The sequence below is a fragment of the Chinchilla lanigera genome, unplaced genomic scaffold (genome assembly GCF_000276665.1).
Source record: "Chinchilla lanigera isolate Chin_1 unplaced genomic scaffold, ChiLan1.0 scaffold00063, whole genome shotgun sequence".
NCBI classification, from domain to species: domain Eukaryota; kingdom Metazoa; phylum Chordata; class Mammalia; order Rodentia; family Chinchillidae; genus Chinchilla; species Chinchilla lanigera.
The window spans coordinates 9,933,930-9,953,837 of NW_004955464.1; the positions used below are offsets into that span (position 1 = coordinate 9,933,930).

The 19,908-nt window shown below is 42.2% G+C and overlaps 2 protein-coding genes across 5 annotated transcripts in view; both read left to right on the plus strand.

Annotated features, from left to right (window-relative positions):
- Positions 1 to 19,908, plus strand: part of Agbl4 (ATP/GTP binding protein-like 4) — a 1,347,784-nt gene that overhangs the window by 1,086,529 nt on the left and 241,347 nt on the right. The gene's annotated exons all lie outside the window — the stretch shown is intronic.
- Positions 18,199 to 19,908, plus strand: part of Bend5 (BEN domain containing 5) — a 45,811-nt gene continuing 44,101 nt past the window's right edge. The window contains exon 1 of one of the 2 annotated variants that reach the window (XM_005398627.2): positions 18,199 to 18,637. In XM_005398627.2, coding sequence (XP_005398684.1) covers positions 18,412 to 18,637 — 226 coding nt within the window. In that variant the 5' untranslated portion in view covers positions 18,199 to 18,411. The other variant, XM_013521736.1, reaches the window with a different exon arrangement.

Genomic DNA, 19,908 nt, shown 5'->3' on the forward strand with positions numbered 1-19,908 from the left:
GTATCAATTAAAAAGAAAAACTGACAGGAAAATGTATTTGATATCTTTGCTTCTTTGGTGCCAAAACAAATGAAAAGATTACTTTAAGTACCTTTGGAAACAGCAATAGAGGAAGGACCTATTGTCCATTGTAGCCAGAGGCAGATTGGTGTGAGATTGAACACTTTCTTATGCCATTTGAAGGCTCTTCTCTTTGTCAGGTCTAGGTGCTAGTAACAGCTCCTAAGCATGGTATGAACTGGATGAATAGTTGTGCCTTCAGGGGCTTTTTGAAAGAAGAGGAAGTGTGCCTTTCACATACAGAGCTCAGTGATAGTAACAGTAACCGGTTTAGGGTGAAAGTAAAACAGAAAAACAGACAGTCTGACCCTGTATCCCATCTAAATGGTCCAGGCAGGAAGGCAAGGCCGAGTGTGAGGTGAAAAAGTAGAAAGCAAGATGTGAGTCTGTAGGCCAAGGATTGGAATGAATGGTGGAGCCAGAGCAGGACCTAGAGATTATCTCTGGGTGTTCCTGGAAGCATAGGCATTGGAGCCGCTGTGGGACACTCTGAGTGGAGAAGGCTTTGTTAACATGCTGAGTGGTCCAAGGGATACTAGGAAAGTGAAAATTACATGACACATGTGAAGCACCAACATGCTGCCTGGAACGCACAAGTAGGTATCAATGAATGTCCAGCATAGAATTGCTTTCTTTTCCATCTGAATTCACTAACAGCCTCCAGGGTACCAGGCTCTGTGTGAGCAGCAAGAGAAGATAAATGGTTGAGATATATTTCCTATCCTTCAAAAACCCTAACTGGTTGAGATGCAAGCACATAAATAGACACTTCCACTGAAAATGCTAAAGGACATGCTTGAGGCAGGCAGAAGGATAGGCCAGGGTGAGGATGAAGTAGCCCAACCTAAAAACTCTGAGACAGCTCCCTGGAAGAGATAATGGCTAAGATGAATCTTGAAAGTTAAGCAAGATTTACCCAGGCAAAGAGGCTTTGATAAAATTAATGGGGAAGGTTCAGAAACGGGAATAAAGCTACATACGAAATGTGAATATTTGTACGCCTATTTTCACTTAGGTGAGTACACATGCTCTGCACTGTAAAAGGGAATGTAATCTACAGCCATACCACCCTGAACGCACTTGACCTTGTCTAAAGGGTAGTGTAAGAAAGCACAATGCCTTTGAAGGTCCTTCAAGCTCTAACTATTCAAGATTCTACTGAAGGAACCATGAACTAGTTTGAGTCTTGTAATGAAACTGTTCCATGCCAGCAGGTGGTGGGGTCATATGAATCTACATGTGTTAATCAGCTTTTGTTACCATGACCAAGTGTTATATTTAGATCTAAAATGGTCCCCCAAATCTCCTGTGTTTGGAAAGTGATTGGATTATGGGGCAATATAGCCCATTTGCTGAGAGGTAGGGTTTGGTGAGAGAAGACAGTCACACCGGGGTGTGTCCTGCAAGGATTCTTCTTCCTCCCCAGTTCTTCCCTTCATGCTCTCTGCTTCTGTCCCCCATGCCACGAACCACTCTCCTCCACCATGCCCCTGTGCCATGCTGTTTTTCCTTTAGAGCCAGCTGAACTGCCTTGAAAGTGTGAGCGTCAGGTATTTTGTCCCAGTAATAAAGACTGTCACAAAGACACCAAATACTTGAGAAAAACAACTTAGAGAAGAAAAGATTTTTTAAGCCCATGGTTTCATAGGCTTCAGTCCATGGTCACCTGACTCCATTGCTTTAGGTCTGTGGCAAGGCAGAAACACGAATGTTGAGTAATGAATGGGAGGCCCACAGGCGGTAGTAAGTGTGGATAACACTTTTTTCAGAAGGTTCTGTTATAAAAAGGAAAAAAAGGTAGTAAGTAAAGGAAAAAGGAGAGGTAGTGTTGGGGAGAGGCTTACAGTAGCTGTTCTTACTTTTCTAAGGCTGGGAAAGACTTGAGGTAAGAAGGGGCCCTCCTTGAGGGAGAGGCTGAAGATCCAGGAGAAGCACAGGGCCTGCCATACAGCACATGCACCACGGATACTAAGTGTTTTCTAAAATAAATAAGTAGGGAGACTGTTCCTGTGGGTACGGTCTCTGGGTTCTGCTATGCTTCACTACATATTCTAAAAATGTTGCTACGTTTCCTCTTTCTAAATCAGTTGGGCCACTGAGAACTGTACAAAAACTACCTTTTCTAACTCCCTGGAGAGGGCTCAATTTCAGATCCCAGCCAAGGTGTTTCCTCTCTGAAGAGCTTGTATGGCTGCATCAGCACCTAATCCTGACTCCCAGTACAAGGGTAGAACCCCAAAGCAGCAACGACAGAAAAGTTTCCACTCTGGCTTCTTGCCCCTCACCCTCCTCGTGACCAGCTCTCTCTCAGGGAATCAGCCGGGCTAGGCAGAAGGTATACACTCTGAGTGACTTTCTGCAAAAAGTAGTAAGTCAGAGTACAGACAACCTAAACTACTTGAAAGAGTGTGCTTAGCACTAATGGTGTCATTCCCTCTAATTTAGACACCCCTTCCGTGTCAGTCGCTCTTCTCCAAGGAGCTCCTACTAGCTTGGGCAAGATATGTAACTGTCTTGTTTAACAATGGGTAGCATGACCTGCTGGTCACAGGGTGGTTGTGAAGAATAAAGTGAAAGAACATAAATAAAAGAGCGAAGCACACATTAGATTCTTAATAAGCTCCCGTTTCCTTTTCTTTCTTGACAAGAGTCAAAATATTCTTTCTCCCACTAAGTGCCCAAGTTTTAAGGCTGACAGCCAAAGGGGCTGATCTTAGAGAGAAGCATCTAACATGAATAAACTTCAAGATGATACCATTTAGCCCTCTGGCAGGTTTTTATTCTTTGTTTTGGGGGTCCTACTGTGAAAGAGCTTTAGATTTAATACATAAGAGAAAATCCAACTAAATGTTAAATTGAGGGTAGGGGTAAATTTGTGAGAGAGATTTTCTTCATGCTTGCTTTATCACAAAGTTTCTTTAAATATGTGCTCCCCTGGTGCAATTAAGCATTTGTTTACAGATCATTAATTATCTGGCAGAAAAGCTTGGCTGGAAGCGATATGGCCCAAAGACACAGCTGGAGAGCTGGAAGAATTTGCCAAGTAAGAATCTATCAGAACCAGTGATAGTAAAGCTCAGAAACGATTGTAGAAATCAAGAATGAAGAAAAAGTCCATTCCCATTGAACACGCAGGCAATCTGAGATTTCTAGCTAGGCTTGATTAGGAGCTAGGGGTTAGGGAGAAGCACGTGGTTCTCCAAATAAGAGAAGACAAAAGGAATACAAAGAGAGTAGACACGGTAGAAAGACATAATCCAAAGTGGAACATTTTGAGTAAGGCATGTCTCTAAGCCGGCAAGGTAGAGAAGGCGGTTCTCGAAGGCAGAAGAGTAGTAGTACGATAACCTAGTGATGCTTGAATATTTGTAGTTTCCCCAAAATTCTAAAACTAGTTCATTTTGCTATCTCTGCACACACTAGGCTCTCTATCCAAATAATGTCCCTTCTCCCTGATGCTTGCTGAGCTTCTGCTTATCCTTCAGGTGTGAGCACCAACTATCCTCAGGGGCCTTCCCTGCACCCCCAGGCAAATATAGGCTGCCCGTTGCTTGGACAAACTACATCTACTGCTTACGTATGCTTCCCTTAGCAAGGAAGTTCCCCGGAAGCCTTCCTGGGTTAACCAAGGTTATAGACCCAGCTCACAAAACTAAATGCTACTTCTTTCTAATGAATGCATTGTTCTCTTTCATGTGTCCCACTTTTATTAGTTTCCTAGGGCAGCCACAAACTGGGTAGTTTTAAAAAATAGAAACTTATCCTTTTACTATTCTGGAAGTCAGAAGTTCAAAATTCAGTTGTCAGCACAGCCATGTTTCCTGTGAAGCTCTAGGTGCATTCTTTCATCTTTTGCTAGTTTCAGGTGCTGGCCATTCATCCTTTGATGCTCGCAGTTGCATGACTACAATCTCTGCCTCTGCCTTCTGTCTCTCCCTGCATGTCTCTGCATGTCTATCTTTCCTAGGTTGATTTTTTTCTTCTTCTTTTTTTTATTTTGTTTGTTTTTCTTCCAGTACCAGGAATCAAACTCATGACCTTGTCCTTGCCAGGCAGGTGCTGTGCCGTTGAGCTAAATCTCCACCCCCCATTTTCTTCTTCTTATAATAACACCCGTCATATTGGTTTAAGCCCCACCTTTAATGACCTCTTTAACTTGATTATACTATACTGCAACGAGTTTGTTTCCAAGTAAGGTCATATTACTAGGGGTTAGGGTTTCAATTTATTGTTGGGGAGACACAATTTAGTCTATAATATCCATGAAAATCTTATTTCTTGCAGGGTGAGGATCATTTCTTATCTATTTCTGTCCCAACTTAGTATAGTGTCTGGCACAGATAAGCTAGGACCAGGAAATGTTTTTTGAATGATCAACCACAAAAAAACCCGTATTTTTTGTGTTTTGTGGCCATTAGGGCCCGCTGTGTACAAAGATTTGCGCAAGATGCTTTCTTTATGCTCTCTCATTAAATTTTATCAGATGTACTAGAAGTTCTCTCCCTACCCCACAGATGAGGAAACTAAGTCAAGTGATTTTTTCACACCTGCACAGCTAGTGAGCTATGGAGCTGAGATTTAAACTCAGATTTGTGTAATCTCAAAGCTCAAATCACTCCCTACTTTCTACTGCCTTTTATTTTACCTTTATTTTAGTGGAGGCTCCTTGTAAGCCCTGACTACCTCAGCTATGCCCAAGGCAATTCTCCTCCCAAATGGGGTGAGTTTGTCCTTTGTGTAGAGTGTTAAAAGAACCAATAGCACCTCTTACTGGGTGTGGGGCATACTGGGTAAGTACAGAAAAGGGAAATGGCCTCAGGATTGGAGATAGACCATAAGGACAAGTGACTTAAGGGGGAGGATTATTATATCCTTTCACCACCTCCTTTCCAGCTAAGAGATGCTTCTTCCAATGCTAAACCTTGGAAATTCTGACTTATATGTTGTTCCAAGACTAGGTAAGGTAATAACCTTGGGAGTAGATGAAGCTGCCTTTTACTGAAAACTATAGACAAAAGGTCCCCTGAAAACTGGGCTACAAAAAAAAAAGAACACAGGGGCTGGGGATTTAGCTCAGCGGCAAAAGCGCCTGCCTGGTAAGCGCAAGGTCGTGAGTTCAGTTCCCGGTACCGGAGAAAAACCAAAAAAAAAAAAAAAAAACTGGGCTACAATACTGGTTTGGTCATTGACATATGTTTTAACTCAGGAGAAGTCATTGTCCTTCTGGCCTCATTTTCATCATCTCTAGAATGAGAAGTTTGAGGTACAAGTTGTCTGAAGTCACTAGTCTTGGTTTCTTGCTTCCATAGAATCTGTTTCTGTTTTATAACTCTATTTTAAGGTGTTTTTTACTTTGCCAAGAAAAGAGGAAAAAAAAGAACCTTCGGGATGAAATTGCTGGATGCCAAGGAAAAGATTTTTTTTCTCTTTCCCTTTTTTGCATGCGAAGCTCTGCTTTGCTTCTTCCACGTCTATCTTTTCATTTTGGTAACCCTCACAGGTTTTCTCAGTGGCAGCAAGAACTTTTTGGCATAATTTTTCCTTTTCTTTGTACCAAAGAAAAGTTAAGCATATGTGAATAGCCCCTGCCTGGGTCCTATGCTGTAGACCTATCTGTGCTCTTTCTGTGACCCATGCCACCTGAGAAGTGGAAGGGAAAAGGGTGCATAGACCCAGAATGTTTAGCTTGGGGGCAATTTTACAGCCCCTTTGCCAAGTGTAAACATGGTGATTTTACTTTCTACTCTGCTTTCAGCTTCTTGAAAATGTGCAGGCCCTAAGTGAACATTTTCTGGCAGACTCTTTCTTTTTGGATAGACAATGAGTATCTCAAGAAGAAAAATATACCTCTTGTGCTTGTGCCATTGAGGTTTGCCTCCACCTGGGAAGTGCTGAGTCGGGGATAAGGTTTTAAATGTTCATCTTAAAAGGACCCCAGCAGAGACTGGTTAACTTGGGAGAAAGAATGTTCCTCTTGCCAAGAGTCCATGTCCCAGCTGTCTCCTAAACTGGTGAGTCTGGCTGCTATAGGACTTCTAAGACCTTCCCCAGGGACTTGAGGTTATTGAGTTTATTGTATAAGTCTTCTTCTCTTTCCCGTTAGCAGTCTTCTTGGGCATTTATTCCCTAAGAAAGCAGGAAACAGGATTTGCGTTTTCCATGCCAGCACCCCTTAGTCTACCTAAACCACAATTGCTCTACCAGATATATTGTTATCAGCAAGGGAGAACAGCTGCTAGGATTCTGTGGGAAAGACAAGCAGCATGCAGGGGCCATGGGATGCAAAGCAGCAGAGGGGAAGCCACATGGATTTCATACCAACTGTGACTTCAGTGGATGATGTAGGCCATCATTTTCCTCCCTGAACCTCAGTTGATGTGTCTGTAAAAAAGGGATTAAAAGGAATGACGCCTCAAGATTATTGTAAAGTTGTGTATGGAGCACCTGATATATCAGGGAAAAAATAAGAGGGTCAGTAAGCTGTACTCCTCTTCTACACCTCTTCCTCTTCTTTTTTTTTTTTTTTTTGGTTTTTTTTTTGGTTTTTCTCCGGTACCGGGAACCGAACTCACAACCTTGCGCTTGCCAGGCAGGCGCTTTGCCGCTGAGCTAAAGCCCCAGTCCCTCCTCTTCTTTATATGTATTATCTATTTATTCCTGTCCATAATTCTAACAGTTTCCTTTTTCCATTTTATTGATAAAAGAACTCAGTTTGTGTGGGTTCTCCACTGTATCCCAATATTAAGCAGAGTTTCTGGCATATAAACCTTCCACCAATTGTCCAGTGAATGAATGAATGACACAACTGTAAGGGAGTTAAGAATCTTGCCCAATTTTCACAGCTAGTGTCTCAGATAAGTTAGGACATAAGGCAGAGCATCACAGAAAAATTCACACAAGGAGATAAGAACCCAAAAAGGGAAACAGAAAGGCATAATATAATTCATCCTTTTTTATGATTGAGAACATTGTGTTTCACAATTAAAAAGCATGTTATAAATATATAAAATCTGAAGATACTTAGAAGTAGGCAATAAAACCCTAAACTCATTTTAAGTATCAAAACTTTATAGAAGTACAGGTCTTGGTAAGATCTCAATGACTTAAATAAGGCAGACTGCCCCCTTTGGCCAGGAAGGGATAGTGAGTGGCATACACAGAGTAATTGTACTCAGCCATCAGAGAAAGAGAAAAATAATACTTGCCTCAAAACTAGCTACCCATGAGAAACCAATGTTTGTTATTACCTTGTGGCCTCCTGAAAGGGGAAGAATAATAGAGGCTCTCTCAGAGGATGAAAATGAAGAGGGCGACTAATAAAGTTTGGAACCTGTTGTGTGAGAGGCACTGTCCTTGTCAGGCAGTTCCCTTGATTGTCTCAGTTAAACATCATGACAATCTTATAAGGCTATATTTGACAGTTGAAAAACTGAAAATCAGAGGTTTGCCCAAGGCCCCACAGTACCGGGATGATGGAGCAACAACTCAACCCAAATCCAAGTTCAAAGTTCATGCAATTCACTTTTCATGTACCATATTACCTCTCCAGAATGGAGCCCAGAGCAAGAAGCAGAGCTCAGTGACCAGAGAGACTATTCAGTAGCCTAGCAATGTGGCAGGACACAGCAACAGGGTGGGAGCCTGGGTCCTTGCCAGTTACCTACTCTAACTTATCAGTTGAGATAAACTTCTCTCTGACTACTTTAACCAGAGTCTCATGTGCCCACATACATTTTTCTTGTTTATTCCGGTTTTTCTTTGTCTGAGACATGGTCTCACTATGCAGTTCAGGCTGGCCTTGAGCTCATTTTGTAGCCCAGGTTGATCTCGAACTTGCAATGATCCTCCTGCCTCCCATTCTGTTTTTTTAAAAAAATATCTCATACTTAACTGATGATTTCTTTGTTCAATGTTCTTGTCATAGATTTTCCATGGTAATAAAGATGTGACTGACAATTAAAAAGGGAAGTAGGATTTTGATATTCTGTACTCTAATAACTCTACTACTAGCACTAAAAGAATAAATTTAAAAAAAACTATCAGAAGAAACTGTGAGCTGGAGATATAGCTCAGTAGCAAAAATGCCTGCCTGGCAAGTGCAAGATACTGAGTTTGATTCCTGGTACCAAAAAAAAAAAAAAAAAAAGAAAAGAAAAAAAAGAAAAAGAAAATGTGTCTTTTTTATTTTAAAGAAAATAAAAGAGAAATAACAAAATAACAACAACAAAGCAAAAAAAATAAAAATCATACAGGGTTTCAAAGCAAAATGATAGGAATTAACAGTGGTTGTTATATTACATATTGTTATCTTCAACAAAGTTGCTCAGATTACCAGATGTAAGAATGCAAGATTGATCAAACCATTAAAGAGAATAAAAAATAATTTAAAAATTAGAAACAATACAATAAACAAGATGGTAGGAATTTTATTCTCTTTAAAGTAAAAAAGTTAAAAAGAAAATGTATCATATAGTATAAAAATGAGTCATTTTCCATCATAATATAAAACCTAGAGGTCACAAACTCTTTACGTTGGTTGGTATTAATAGGTGGTCCTTTTGTGTTATTGAATAAGGAAATTAATTTTGAGTAAATGATGTTAAGAGAGATAAATTAGACAAATGTAAACATCACATTGTTTCTCTTACACAAAAAACTAAAATTATAAATAAAGAGAAAAAATAGATGATAGGAAGTAAGAAACTTGATCCTTCTCAAATGGGAAGGGGATCAAGAGATGAGGTGGGGACTGGAGGGGAGAAAAAGGAGATGAGAAAAGTAATAAGATGTGTTATGTACATGCACCAACTCCATACAAGGAATGTATAAACATACTATTATGGATTGTGTTTAGCTAGCTCCCCAAAGCCTCTTTCAGTCATAGGTGGGGCTTTTTCAGAGATGGCTGGATCTAGAGTGTGTGATGCTGGAATTTATATGGTGCAGTGCTAGGATCAAGTGCACTAGGCTTAAGGGTGTGAGTGCTATCTGCCTTAAGAAGCCTGGATAAGATATAAGGGATAGAAAGAGCTGTTGTCATCCCTTGTTGCTTTTGCTACCTTCTGCCCACCATGAACTATTTCTCCTCTGCGATGCCTCTATGCTATGTCACCCTGCCTTGGAGCCAGCCAATTATAAACTGAAACTTCCACAAACTGTGATCTACATAAACCTTTCCTCCTTTAATTTTAGGTGTTGAGTGTTTTGCTTCATCAGTGAGAAAAGTAAGAGACATATGTATTACAAACACATACTAGTGAAAATAAATTTTAAAGAAGAAAGCCTTCATATTATGATGTGGTGTACATTTCCATCCACCACAAATTGAATATAACTACCAATGAACTCAAGGGTCCTTTGGGGGAAGTCTAAATGATAGTGTTTGCCAGAATTTTACCTGCACCAATCAAAGTGGTCTGGACATTTTTGGAGAAATCAGCATACAACCCTTTGATAATGGATGTTCTAGTATCTCTCCATCCTAGCCAGAAGGTCACAAATGCCATCAATGAGAAAAGAATCAGACTCAGAAGGAGCTGTAATTGGAGTAGAAGGCCATCGTTGGGGCCTAACCTAAGTTTGATCTTTGGTCCACCACTTACTTCTATGCAGCCTTGGCTAAATTACATACCATGCATACTTTTCTAAATAAGTCTAAAGGAGGGGCTGGGGATTTAGCTCAGCGGCAAAGCGCCTGCCTGGCAAGCGCAAGGTCGTGAGTTCCATTCCTGGTACCAGAGAAAAACCAAAAAAAAAAAAAAAGTCTAAAGGACTGTTTTTGAAGATTAAATGAGAAATTATGTAAAGCCTGAAACACTCCCTAACTGTTCATTATTATTATTCCTATGATTAATTTGGCTCTTCCAGTCAATAACAAGGTAAAAAAAAAAAAGTGTGGGGTATGGAAGAAGATTGATACTTCTTACAGAGTTTGCTCTAACTGGAGGATCTGATCCTTTCTTTTTTTTCCTTCAGAAAAGCCTGCACATAAACTTTGCAGGAACAGGTCATTACCAACTCCCTGGCCGTTAACAGGGGCTATAACATAGTGGAAAACTGCTTGAGCAGTTGATAACCTCGGAGATCCTAAAAACTTCAGAGTCTCTGGCATAAGGAGGTCATAATTCAATAAGCTCCAGATAATGTAGTCATATCTTCAGTATTGATGGAAGTATGAGCTATTCAAAATGTGAGTGCTTGGAATGATAGACAGTGGACTTTTCCATAAGGTCTAATGCTCAGGTTCCTAGGTAGGGATTCAGGCCTCTAGGAAAAGAGTAGCTGGGCTAAAATCCCAGTTACTTCAACTCCTTGCTGCCTCAGAAAACTCTGGGAGAAGGCCAATTTCAGAACAGCCATCAAAACCCAGGTTTTAGAACAAAGAACCTAGGTTCAAGTGTTCTCAATGTGACTTTGAATAATTCCTATCCCCTCTTAGTTTCCTTGTCAGAACAAAACAGAGATAATAACAGTACATGGGTATGGGGTGTTTTGAAAAGGTTAGAAGAACAAATACATAAAGCACCCAGTACAGTTCTTCTCATGGAAATCAATAATGGTTAGTTGTGTTTTCATTCCTTTCCTCTGATTTTGTCTTGAATTTATGGTGTGGTTAAGAGACATTCTTAAGAAAATCAGAATTCATAGTTTTCCGTATACTTTTGAGATGACTTCATCTTAGAATGAGTATTGCCACTTGTGTCTTTGACCCAGAAAGGAAGCCTAGAGTTACCAAACAAATGCCTAGGAGTGAACAACAATGTGGGGTGTACTCTGTTCCTCTGAAGAGAAAGGCAGGTATTTGGAGCCCCAGGGTCCTGGGATGAACAAAAACGTTAATCAGAGAACTAACAAGTGCTCCTTGAAAGAACACTGCCCTATCACCTGTCGAATAATTTTGGAATAAGCAGAAAATTAAAATGAGGCAGGAATCATCACCCTGGGTATAGGGTTATAGAGTCAATGACTTCAAACCAACAGCAGAGTGACAAAAAATTCCAGCCTTGTAGGGTGAGGCAGAAGTGACATCTTGTTTCCTGGAAGCCCACAAACTATGTCAGTAGGGTTCCTCGTATTACTGTTTCATTACTGATATTAGTGTATATCAACTAGAAGTGATTGTGACTATTTTTCTTCTCTGTGTATTTTTCTACAATTATTTCCATTTTATTCTCTCTCTGTGTTTAGAAAAATATTTTGAAATTGTCATCTTATTTATTTGTGCTAAAAGAAAACTAGGAAAATGGTTTTTCTTGGTATTTGAGTCTGATTGTGGGACCTTGACACGGTAAAGATACAGAAGCAGAGAGATACTCACATCTCCATTAGATGGAGGGACTGGAAAACAGCCCCTACTATTTTTCTCTCTCCTGCTTCTGAGGGCCTTTTTCTTTTCTGGGATTACATTTTAAACATTTACTCATTCAGTAAGTGTTCATTTAGGGTCTTCCCTAGGCCAGGCTAAGTGGTAGGATCTAAGAGTGAAGAAAACAGATCCCTTTATAGTGGAGCTTTCAAGCTAACAGCAGAGAAAGACAATAATAAATATTTATACTCTATGGTGAACTCCATGAAAAAAAGTGTAAGATGTGGATGTATTTAACAGTGACCTGAGCCAGTCTGTGAAGACAGATGAGAGGAGCAAGTCAGAGAGGATTTTCCTGAGGAAATGACATTTCACCTGAAGAAACACAGCATGAGTTCATTTAACCAGGGGAACTACCAGAGGCAGCTTCTCAGAGAAGTTGGCCCTTAATGAAAAGTAAGAATTTAGGCAAGTTACCCTCTTCCAAATTAGTCCCATTGTTTTTTCAAAACCAATTCAAATATTCCTTCGTGGAAATGTCTTCTACTCATAGTTTCTTTTTGTCTTTAGCCAGTGGGACTTCATTTGCTTGTGTTGTTTATAACGGTATACACTGCTGGAGTAAAATGCTGGGATTTACACGATCCATGCAACCAACAACTCTGTGACCTACATGAGCTCATAACATAACCAAGGTCTGATTGGTCAAACTTGACTCTGGTCTGCTGGTTCTGAGCTGCAAGCCAAGATGACATTTACAAGGCTTTTGGTTGTTGTAATCACTTCTGTGTTTTACATTTTATATAATGCCAAAGATTTTATTTCTTCTAAGAAAATACTGGACAAAATCACTTTGAAAGAGTGAATGGCCCCAAACACAATATTTTGGAAGTGTTTGCTTCAGGTCAGGTAAAGCCCATAGCCGCAGAGGATCTTGAGTCTTTGAGATCTGAGAGCTTCTTTGAGATCTGAGGCCTGTAACCACAGGCTCTGCATTAAAGGAGATGATACTTGGATGAAGGGACTCTGGGTGCTTGTTAGACAATCATCATCGGCACTGTTCAGCTTATAATGTTCAATTTGGTTCAGTGAGAACTTACTCAGCATCCTGTTCTATGTCACAACTGGGGTAAGAATGTCCACTATATCTGGCATGTTATCTTACCATTCTCTTATAATAACTATAGTAATTATTATAACAATAATAGCAACAGTTATTTATGGAGGACTCACAACATGTCAGACACTGTGCCAAACACTTTGCATGGATTATCTCATTTAATTCTCATGAAAACCCTAAGAAGTTGTCTTAATTATCTTCTGAAGAAAGTGATAGTTGGTGTCTCAGTCATTTGTCATCCCTGTGACAAAATACCTGACACCCATAAATTAAAGGAGCAGAGGTTCATGGTGGCTCACAGTTTTTTACAGGATTCAGTTCTTAGCTGCCTCCAAAGCAGGGAGGACGTGGTGGGAAGTATGGCTGAGGAAAGCTGCTCACAGAAAGCACACAGAGAAGCAGAGAGAAGGAAGAGGCATGGAGTAATGTACACCCTTCTAGGCTGTGCTGCAGGTTACTCACCTCTAATCAGGACCTACTCCCCACAGTAAGCCAGCTCTCGTGCCAGTCACCTCCCAAAAGCCCACTTCTGAACACATGAGGCTTTCGGAGGATAATTCAGATCTAAACCAGAACATTTGGAGATGAAGAAACTTGCCCATAGCTACACACATACTAAGGATAGGCCTCACTTACTAGACCATGACTTGGATCCAAGGCCTAACACTACACTATAGTTTCTTCTTTTAACATTGGTCTGTTAGTTTTCAGATAAAGAAATTCTAACTTAGAGAGAGTAAAGGATTTGCCTGAGGTTACACGGATGTTTCAGAGCCTTATATAATTTCCCTGAAAATAGTACTAATACCTATGAGTTGGTGAGAATTTATTATGTGGCTGGAATGGTAACTTAAACTTTTCTAATTCAAAGGTGTTAAGAATAATGTCTAGTGTTTGTCTAATGTTTGAACTTTATCTGATGTTAAGAATAATCGGAATGTTAAAAATATAGCTGTTGATGCCCAGGTACCACCAGACTGACTGAATCGGGATCTCAGGACCAGGACCTAGGGTGGGATTTTTTTTTTAAGTTCCCTAGGTGATCCTGATATACTACATGGAGAGAATGAAAATCTATTGCATTGATTCTCACAATACCTCACAAGCTAGAAAACTGAGGATTTGGAAGGTAGAAATAACAGAAAAATCGCTGGTCATTACCAGAAGTAAGAGCCAGGGGGAAGGAAATGATTGAATAAGTGGACAACAAAAGATCTGAGGGCAGCGGACATGCCCTGTATAATGCTATCATGGCGGACCTGTCTCATACATTTGTCCAAACCTATAGAATGTACGACAATGAGGACAAAAACTAATGTGAACTATAGGCAACTGGTGATAATGATATGTCCATAATGGTTCTCCAGTTGTAACAAACATACCACTCTGATGGGGGATGCTGGTAAAAGGAAGGCCACGCAGGATGGAGATTATACAGGAAATCTCCCTGTACCTTCTTCATAATTATGTGGTGAACCCAAGTTACTCTTTAAAGATGACTTTAAAAACATGAAAAGAACAGACTTGAAAAGTCAAAGCAAACATCACAGGAAAAAGGCAAAATCATGAAAAAATGTGATCAATCATTAGCAGAGAGGTTGAAAAGACACGCTCCAATTGCTTTAAAAATTCACAGAGCACAGGTCTCCTTAAAATAGTTTTGCAGAGTACACTGAGAATTCCATGTAGTAATGTGAAACATAAGTCCCAGTGCTGCCACTGAACATGTTTCAGTTGGCTAAACCAGAAGAGCTTGACATGAACCCAAGGCTCTGTAAAACTCAACAGGAGAGCTCAATGGAGACACAGATGCGGTTGCAAAGCTGCCCCAGATGTGTACATGTTCTGCTTCATTAAAATGACTTGGATGAGAGGCAAAGTACATTTGGCACACAGAAAGACAGAGTCAGGGGAGGGGCAGGACAAGACGGTCAGGCTCATCACAGGCCTCCTTCTCCTGAGACCTGCATTCCTTCCAGTCCTTCCTTTGAGAGCAAACCGCCTAAAATGAAAATATGACCATGAGCTCCCAGAGCCATGAGCTTTGCCATAAGTCTTGATCTTCTTGACTTTTCAAGGATTCAGTGTGAAATCAAGAGCATGTATACACAGTACCTGAAACACACAGTTTATAATAAGCTTTAGAGGACAAGTAGATATCTCAGTTACCATCACTGACCAGGTCGTGTGAGGAGAGACATGTTAAGGCAGTGAAGATATCTGGGAAGAAGACAGATGAATGCCTGGGACATGGGACACTCACTTTGACTGTATTGGGAGTGCTGGTTTGAGACTCTTGGTGAACCTAGGATGCCAGCTGCGAGGCGGACAGTTCTGTCTCTGTGCCAGTAAAGAAGACCTTTCTAACAAATAGTAGTGTGTGAAAGTTAAGCTGTGATCATCAACATCCTGACATTCAAACTGTATAAAAGGCATGTGAATGACCATTTGTCAGGAATGTTGAAGAGGAGATTTGGTTGAACTTGCTGTTTTTAATTGCATCCTCAAGCCCAGAATCTGTATGTTGGGCTTATCTTTGCTTGTCAATTGATGAATCATACACATCTTGAGTTTCTGCAGTGTATAAAGCTCAGGGCTATGTCTCTGGGTCAAGGAAGAGATACTTGTACACTCAGTTTTCACGGAGGGAGAATGTACAGCATGGCACAGAGTAGGTTTTTCATGTGTTTGTGTCAGTAGACTGAATGTTTGAGCCACACAGGAAGTAGATACTCAATGTCTTTCTGCTGCTGCCCATGGGTGTCTCCGAGCACCCTGTGCCTGGCATTCTGTCTCCATTCTGTGGACCTATATGCAAAATATTTGTGAGTCTGTGTTTACTCTGTTGGCATTCACTTCTCTCATTTGTTCTTTTCTTCTTTTGAGGTTCTTAGGACATGAAACTTCTGCCTTATGACAATAATTTACATTGTATTGGGTTGGGAATTTGTTCAAATCTTTGGAGCGCAATGATAATTAACATGTTCATGAATGTATTGTCTTAAAAATGGAATCTGTGTTTTGCCTTTGAGTACCTGGGAATGGGAAAAACAGAGTTGGGATTCAGCTCCAATTCTGAAAACGAGGAACAGGCTTTTAAGGGAAACTACACAAGCGGTTTGTTACTCATGCTGTCTTTGTATCTCTCTATAATATCTCTTGCCTATAAGCACTTACTCCAAGCCTTGTGCTAGGTACTTGGGATGCTAAAGTTACTAGCACAGATCCTCAGAGAACTCTCATTCTAGTGAAAGAATTAAGGGTCTGGGATAAAGTAGAAGGAGACTGGCCTCTGCTTGAGAACTATGGGTGTTTGAGAGAGCTTGGTGAAAGCTTCACAAAGGAGATGACATTTGAGTTGGTTTTCAGGGTAAGTCTAGGTCACCATGTACTTAGGGAGGAAAGGTTGGGGACCTGCTGAAACACGCTCTCTCATTTATGGCATACTCTGGAGTTTACTGTGTCCAGGAAGGAACTGAGAGATGAAGGTGGTAACATATTTTGGAATGACTCTCACTTAGATGTGGAGGAGGTTAGGCATGCTGCTACCTAAAGTCATTTTGCAAATACGGTCCACAGCCTCATGAACTTTCATTAGATACATCCAACTCTGCATGATCCATCTTGTGAATTACCAGAAATCTTGTTGCACATTACTTCCCCTTGACCACCACAGGAATGTATTCTTAAAATAAAAAGTCATTTAATATCAGTCAGAGTAATGCACAATGAGGAAGATAAATCTGGAACAAATCAGAGTGGCTCCTCTCTTCTCTACAAGTGTGTGCAGCCAGATAGGACTAATATCTGTGACTAGGAGTCATGTCTGCGAGGCTCTGTATATGTACCAGAGAGTTGGTTTAAGGCAACTTGATCTGACCTGTATATTTGGATCTGGGAGCTATGTGTATAGCTGGTATTCGCCTGTATAAAGTGTACCCCAGGGGCTGGGGATTTAGCTCAGGGGCACCACGCTTGCCCGGCAAGCACAAAGTTGTGAGTTCGATTCCTGGTACTGGAAAAAAAAAAAAAAGTGTACCCCAGATTATAGTGAAATACTTTTGGGATTTTGGTTTATCTTCATCATTAGTGCAGCTGATCTGACATGCAAGCATAGTGTTCTAACTTTTAATGTTCAGTGTTTTTTGATTGTACAGCAATGCCCCGTTGTGGAAAAATAGTAATAAGAACATAAACATAAAGAATAAAAGGAAAGTAAGAGTACAAGGGGAAACAAAATCACCTACAATATAAGAAACTCAATCACTATTAGCACGTTGGTATACTTTTATTTTTTGTTACTGGTCAAATTCATTAAAATGACTTTATCAAATATGACATTTAGTTGCATCTGCCACCTCTGTTAAACATTCTATAAGAACACTTTTCTCACTGTCATCTCATTACTTATAGTGTCTTTCTACTCCCGGAGTAGATTGTTAAGGTTTTAAAGAGGGGGAAGGTGTGATATTCACACAGTAACCTAACTTCAGTTAGTTCTGATACACTAACACTGCAAGATCCACAAGTCTAGGTTTTTGTCCTGTCTTTTTGTCTCTCTAATTCCAGTGCCTAGCCAGAATTTGGCATGTAGTGTGTACCCAATGAATACTGGTGGCTTGAATAAAAGAATGAATGGATGGTTGGATATGGATTTTTATTTATCCTTCACCCAAAATTCATTAAGTTCCCCCTAAACATCATGTCTAGGCTAGGCAAATGGAATATAAGTTGCCATAGCTAATAAAAAGCTCAGCCCCTCAGGTTACAAGTGCAGAGACCAGTCAAACTCTTTTACCTGGCATGCATGGCTTGGGTTGGGGTCAGACAAGGTTCTACCTGTAATATTAGAGCAAAGACTGCTTTTCCACAGAGGTACCACTAGTGAATTCTTGAAGGTACTCCAGAAGTCCCTGGTCTTCGCCAAGGGTCCCTGGAGGCTTCCACTGCTGGTTTCCTCCCAAGTGGTCTCTGCTCAGATGCAGAGCGGTATCGGAATGGAGAAAGGGTGTCACTGCTACCATAAGGTGAAAGCAGCTCTCCACCAACCCTACACCACACCAACAGGCTGGTCCGACTGGAAAACCCTGATATGTCTCAGTTCTGGCCAAAACTAGTTCGGCAGCAGCTCTAAGGGAATGTTTCTGCCTGACTGACTCTACCCATGGCGGGTGCTGACAGTTTTGGGGATAAAAAAAGGAAGAAAGAAAAGAAGAAGGAGAAGAAGGAGGAGAAGATGAAGGAAAAGAAAAATGAAAAAAGGAAGGGGAGGACTAAAGGAGCTGAAGAGGGTACCTAAATTTGAAACACTCCAAAGTTCTGCTTGCTTGGAAGTGCAAGTTTACACTTCAAGATTCAACAAGACTCCCCCCAGCCAACCTCCTCCCATTCATTCCCTCGCACTCTCCCTTCCTTGCAACAGTTTCCTTGCACTGCAATTTGTTTGGATTGTGATTGTTGAAGCTGTACGATCCTGGACACAGCACGGAATTTTAGTCAGTGCTTTGCACCCTCCCTTGCAATGCTATTGTTACTGTTGTTGTTGTTGTTTATTATTATTATTATTATTATTATTATTATTATTATTATTACTGCAACCTCTCAGCTCTTTCCCCTCCCTACTTGAATCGCACTCCGGCTGTGATTGCTCGGGTCTGACTTTGCAAGTGGCGGTGCGCTTCCAAACCCCCCTCATCCGCCCCTCGCCCCCCTTTCTCCCCTCCCTCCCTTTTCCGTGCCCAGGCAAGAGCAGCCGATTGGCAGAGCAGTGCTTCCAGGAACAATAACAGTGGGGGGAGCCCGGGTCCCGGGGAGCCGCCCCCCCTGCGGCCTGGCTGTGCACCGTTCGCGCCCCCAGCCGGGTCCTCACCTCTGCGCCCGCCCAGCGGGCTGACCGAGCGGCCCGGGCCCGCCCCCGGCGCCCACCATGTACGCCTTTGTGCGGTTCCTGGAGGACAACGTCTGCTACGCGCTGCCCGTGTCTTGCGTGCGCGACTTCAGCCCCCGCTCGCGGCTGGATTTTGACAACCAGAAGGTGTACGCTGTGTACCGGGGCCCGGAGGAGCTGGGCACCGGGCTCGAGAGCCCCCCGCGCGCACCCCGCGACTGGGGCGCGCTGTTGCTCCACAAGGCCCAGATCCTGGCGCTGGCAGGTGAGAGAGCGGCCCGGGAGGGACTGGGGACCCGCGGGGCTGGGACATGGGCGGCCAGGGCTCCGGGTGGAGGGGCCGGGGCAGCCACTGCTTGCTCCTGCCTCCTCCTTCCCTGGAGCCCTGGGCTTTCCTTTGGAGGGCACGGGGTGACTCTAAGAGGCCAGACCAGTTAAAAAGACCAGAGGATCCCCTTTGTCTTCTCTGCTTCCTTGACACTCCCACGCTGTCAGTCTGCCTTCGTTTCTTGGTCTGTCTGTCCCCTTTCTGACTCTGTACTCTGCCGGCTCCTCACTTTCCCTTTCTCTCCCTGCCTGTTTGGACCATCACAGCTCTCTCTCCTCTTTGCTTTACCTCTCTTGCAGCTCCTTCCCTCTCTGCTCCTCTCTTTCTCTTTAAGTTTCGTGAGCTGTCTGTCTCTGTCCCTTTAAGGCCTTGGTGTTCTCCTGGCATTGAGGAGACAGGCAGATATTGTTAGCTCTAGGTGGGAGTCCCTCCTCACAAAAGGAATCTATGACATTCTTGTCCCGTCTGGACCATCACTGGACTGGATGAAGAGGCCCTGAACCTCAGCACGCCGAGGCACCACTCCCCTGCCCTTCTCTGGCCAGGTGGCAGAGGTAAGGAGATACAGGCCTGAAGGCCACCTTTAGTCTCCACACCCCTTCCTGAATCCGTCAGAAGGATCCCTGGGTGAGAGCTGTGTTCCTAGGTCAGGTTAAGGCTGGACCTCTCCTCTCTGTCACCCAGCGCTTGAGGGGATGGGCAGGACAGGTGGTCTTATCCTAATCTGGCAAATGAGGATACTGAGGTTCGGTTGGTGGTAGGAAACCCTTCAGCCACCTGTACTGTTGTAACTGCTAGGCAGACACCTCTTCTTTTGCTAAGAGAGGGCTGCTGGCCCTGTTTCCCAGCTAGTTCCAGGAAGCTTAAGTGTAGACATGCAGGGAAGAAGATAGTCTGGGGCAACAGTCTTTTAGCTGCTGCTGCTGTGAAGGATGCGCACTACAGTGAGCAGAGACAGCCAGGTTAGTTACCTTTGCGTTCCACCTGGAGGAGAAGACCAGAGGTTAAAACCTGAATGAAGACATTGCCAGTATTTTGTACTTTTGAAAACTTTCCTGTTGTTTTTCTTTAGCCTAAGATATGAACCTACCAAGTATCGTGGTGATACTTAGGGTCCCAGGGCAAGTTAGTTCAGCCTCATGACTCAGATTCATTCCTACCACTTTACATTGCCACTGGAAAGTAGGGTTGTGGGAGTTGAGGAGCAG